A 3,907-nucleotide genomic window follows, 5' to 3' on the forward strand; every position below is an offset into this window, starting at 1 on the left:
AGCTGAAGAAGAGGTGGAATTTAGACCTTGAATTTAGACCTTGGGAAGTGCGCGGTGCCTCAGCTCCAGTGCGGTCTTAGCGGGAGGCCAAAATCAGGCCTGGTACCTTCATGCCTGAGGGTCTGAGCCAGGGATCCTGCGTTTTACCCCGAGGTTGAGTGCGCCCTGCCTGGCCCGGCCCGAAAGAAAGAAAGCGCAGAGTCAGCCCGGGCTCGATGTGCACCTCAGCACTTTCTGTTGTAATCCCCGGGGACTGGGGCCAGATCCGCGGCTTCGGGAAAGGCCTCGGCTCCCCAGGGAAAACCAGGGCAGACCACAGCCTGTCTGCTGACTCAGGTCCCCCACCCCTGGGAGAGGGAGCCAGGCGGGGACCCGGCCTGAGTATAAAGGCCCGCGCGCCAGGCATGCGCGCAGCCTCTGCATTTGCCTCGCGTGCTGCGCTCACCCACCCGGTGAATACCCTATGCTGGGGTGGGGGAGGGCGAGAGGAGGGAGAGCCCTTGGCAGCCCCGATCCAGCCCCGGGGTCCTGCACATGCTACCCGGGTTGGGCAAGCTCTGGTTAGACAGAGGGGCTCTCAAGAGCTGAGTGCGTGGTCCCATCCTTCCTGTCCGCAGCAGCATGAGCAGCGCCCCCGCGCCGGGCCCGGCGCCCGCCTGTCTCACGCTCTGGGATGAGGAAGACTTCCAGGGCCGTCGCTGTCAGCTGCTGAGCGACTGTGCAAACATCAGCGAGCGCGGAGGCCTACGCAGGGTGCGCTCGGTCAAGGTGGAGAACGGAGTGTGAGTGATCTCCCGGTGGCGTCTGGGCTGGGTTGAGGGGATGCCAGGTTCCCCTCCCAAGCACAAATCCTGGGATTTCAGCCTCCACCCCTGTAAACCCTGGGGGAGAGTCACCAACATGGGAAATCCCTCGGCCTCTCCAAAACTCCGGACCCTGACACAAGACAAATCGTGGGAGAGTTGTGTCCTCATGCCCTAAAGAGAAAAAGGCAAGAAGCCATCATTGGAGCCAGCCTGAACGCCAGCGAAATTTCCATTTTAGTTATATCCTTCCCACTTCTTTTCTCTAACAAAATTATATAGCTCTGTACTTTAACAAAATAAGCCAAATCCCTTCGGGTGACACCACCCCAGCCTCCTAGAGACCCCAGCCTGGGGCTTTTGGGAAAGTGAGATTCTATGCAGGTCCCGAAATCCTTGAGGTAGAAGTGCTTGGGCGGATGATCTTTGTAACCTGAAAAATTCCTTTCAACCTGGGGTGCCCTGAGTGGGAAGCCTGGGTCCCACAAACCCCAGATAGCTGCCAGTTTGGAAGTCTTCAAGAGAGGCTGAATTCCCGGCAAGGGGTTGGAGAAAGAGATTGGGTTTCTTCTTTTCATCCACAGCAAATAAAGGGGAAGGGGAGGAAGTAGTGAAGCTGGGCAGATGCCTCCTAGTTCCCCCTCTCCTTTTCCAGATGGGTGGGCTTCGAGTACCCTGACTTCCAGGGACAGCAGTTCATTCTGGAGAAGGGAGACTATCCTCGCTGGAGCGCCTGGAGTGGCAGCAGCGGCCACCACAGCAACCAGCTGCTGTCCTTCCGGCCAGTGCTCTGCGCGGTGAGCACAGCCCACTTCCCCTCATCTCCTGCTTCCTGGCTCCAGGCCCTGGCCCCACTGCGGCGGCCCGGAAGGGGCATTCGCCCCTTGTGCGGGGGTGTGGAAACACACTCCTAGACAGGTGGTAATGGAATCAGAGGGAACTAGACCCAGAAGGGTCTCTGAACATTGGAACTGGGGCACCAGATGCCTGTTAATCAGCACCACGGACAGCGTCGAGGCTTGCCAGTCCTGTGCGCCCTGGTTCTTCACATCCAGTCATCACATAGCCCTGTGTGGTTGGGGCAGCTATTCTTAGTTCCATATGCAGTTGTGGAGATAAGGTTCAGAGGGACAATGTGATTTCTCAAGGTTACAAAGGGTTAACTTGGAGATGAGACTAGAATTCAGTCCAGGGATCAAGGTTGAGAAGGTCAGTCTCAGTGTGTGTCTGTGTGTTAGGTGGGGGGGGGGGGCATAATTAATCAAATACACTGGGGAGGAGGACCTCCCTTTCCATCCGTTTTGACTTAGGTACTGGTACAGCCTGGAGCTGGGGGTGGAGGGCACAGGACATAGCCCAGTCCAGCTCTCTGTTTCAAGATGCTGAGGAGCACTGTAGGGGGAAGACCCTGGCACTAGGGAAGCCAAGAGGTAACAAACACTGAGGCCCCGGCCTGTCTGTTCTGCCTCTGCCATCTAGCACTGATTAGCTGGGCCTTGCCTTGAGAGAGGTTGCATCCAAGATGCTGGGCAGGGGGTTGGGTAATCAGTGAAGCCTTTAGGGAACTACTTTGATTAGTGGGCCAGACTTCCTTTAGGACCTCTGATTTTCCTATAAAACAAAAACAAAAAAACAGGCTTATGTCACAAGATGTCCTTTACCCCTGATCTGAAAAGGTCCCTGGGGACCTCGCCCACATACACAAGTCTCATCAGTCCAAAGCCACAGGAGGGGCCATGTGGGGCCTCTGAGCATCCCAGCTTGTCAGACTGCCAGGGAGTTGAAGGAGTGAATTCTGGGAGTGTTCATAGAGTCTGTACAGCTTGTGTTGGGCAGGGGATGGGGGAAATGGAGCTGAGGGTGTATTCATCAACACCCTTTCAGGGGGCTGATCTCTCTGTCCCCCTTCTTGTGCTTCAGAACCACAGCGACAGCCGTGTGACACTGTTTGAGGGGGACAACTTCCAGGGCTGCAAATTTGAACTCAGCGATGACTACCCCTCCCTGCCCTCCATGGGTTGGGCCAGCAAGGATGTGGGTTCCCTCAAAGTCAGCTCTGGAGCGTGAGTCCTGGAACTGAACAGGGAAAGTGGGAAGAACAAGGAGGCAGTGGGAATCAAGGAGGAGATGGGGGAAAATAGTGGGGGCTCTAAGAGACATGGGGACCTGAGGCAAGGGGAAGTAAGGGGGTGGATGGAGGAAGGAGGGAGTGAAGAATGAGAGCCAGCAGAACAATGAGGGCGAGCGAGGGCAGGAGGCAATGGAGGTTGGGAATAGAAGACTGGATGGGACAAGCGATAGGAAGACCCAGAGCAGTGTGTGGGGCAGGAAAGAGATCCAGGGAGGGAAAGTTAAGCACTAGTTTTGCAGCTGAGGGGAGGGTGCTGGGAGCTGCAAAGGGGAACTGCTAGTGGAGGGCATGGGTCGGGGCAGGAGCAGATCCTACTCACCAGGGTTTCCTCACTGGCCTAGGTGGGTGGCCTACCAGTACCCAGGCTACCGAGGCTACCAGTACGTACTAGAGCGGGATCAACATAGTGGGGAGTTCCGTAACTACAGCGAATTTGGCACACAGGCCCACACTGGGCAGCTGCAGTCCATTCGAAGAATCCAGCACTAGGTTCTACAGCCCCAGCCACCTCCCCAGAGGGCTGTCAATAAAGAATCCTGAACCTGCCTGCCCCTCTTGCCTCCTTCTTGGTGTCTTCCTTTGTGATCTCCATCATCACACTCTGAGGGCTACAAACTGATCCTCCCCTCAGCCCCAGGATCCTGGACTATCAAGCATAACTGGGCTTAGGGTGGATGTGGGTAGGCATTGGGGGGCTGAGGAGATGCTGGTAAGAGTTGTGGGGATCCTGTTAAATACATTCTCATACCTCTTATTGATAAAGTCCTACCAGGGTGGGTCAGGGGACTGCAAACCCGGGGGCACACTTGTCATCCTCTGGACAGTGTGGATATACCCCCACAGCAGGGCTTTTAGCTAGATTTCAGCCTCTACCCACACTCGGGACCAGGTACCACCACACAAGGCAGAATTTCCTTAAGACTATGTGGAAGTTCTGTTGGTTTCTCTTGAGCATCCACCTTTTATCTCTTCA

The 3,907-nt window shown here is 56.0% G+C and overlaps 1 protein-coding gene across 1 annotated transcript; it reads left to right on the forward strand.

Annotated features, from left to right (window-relative positions):
* The first annotated feature begins 621 nt into the window (after positions 1–621).
* Positions 622–3,423, forward strand: Cryba2 (crystallin beta A2). Its single transcript, XM_027942013.2, has 4 exons — positions 622–782; positions 1,459–1,600; positions 2,724–2,866; positions 3,276–3,423. Exons 1-4 carry the CDS (start codon positions 622–624, stop codon positions 3,421–3,423), a joined length of 594 nt encoding a protein of 197 aa, XP_027797814.1.
* Positions 3,424–3,907: the final 484 nt, after the last annotated feature.

This window comes from Marmota flaviventris, chromosome 11, assembly GCF_047511675.1.
Source record: "Marmota flaviventris isolate mMarFla1 chromosome 11, mMarFla1.hap1, whole genome shotgun sequence".
NCBI classification, from domain to species: domain Eukaryota; kingdom Metazoa; phylum Chordata; class Mammalia; order Rodentia; family Sciuridae; genus Marmota; species Marmota flaviventris.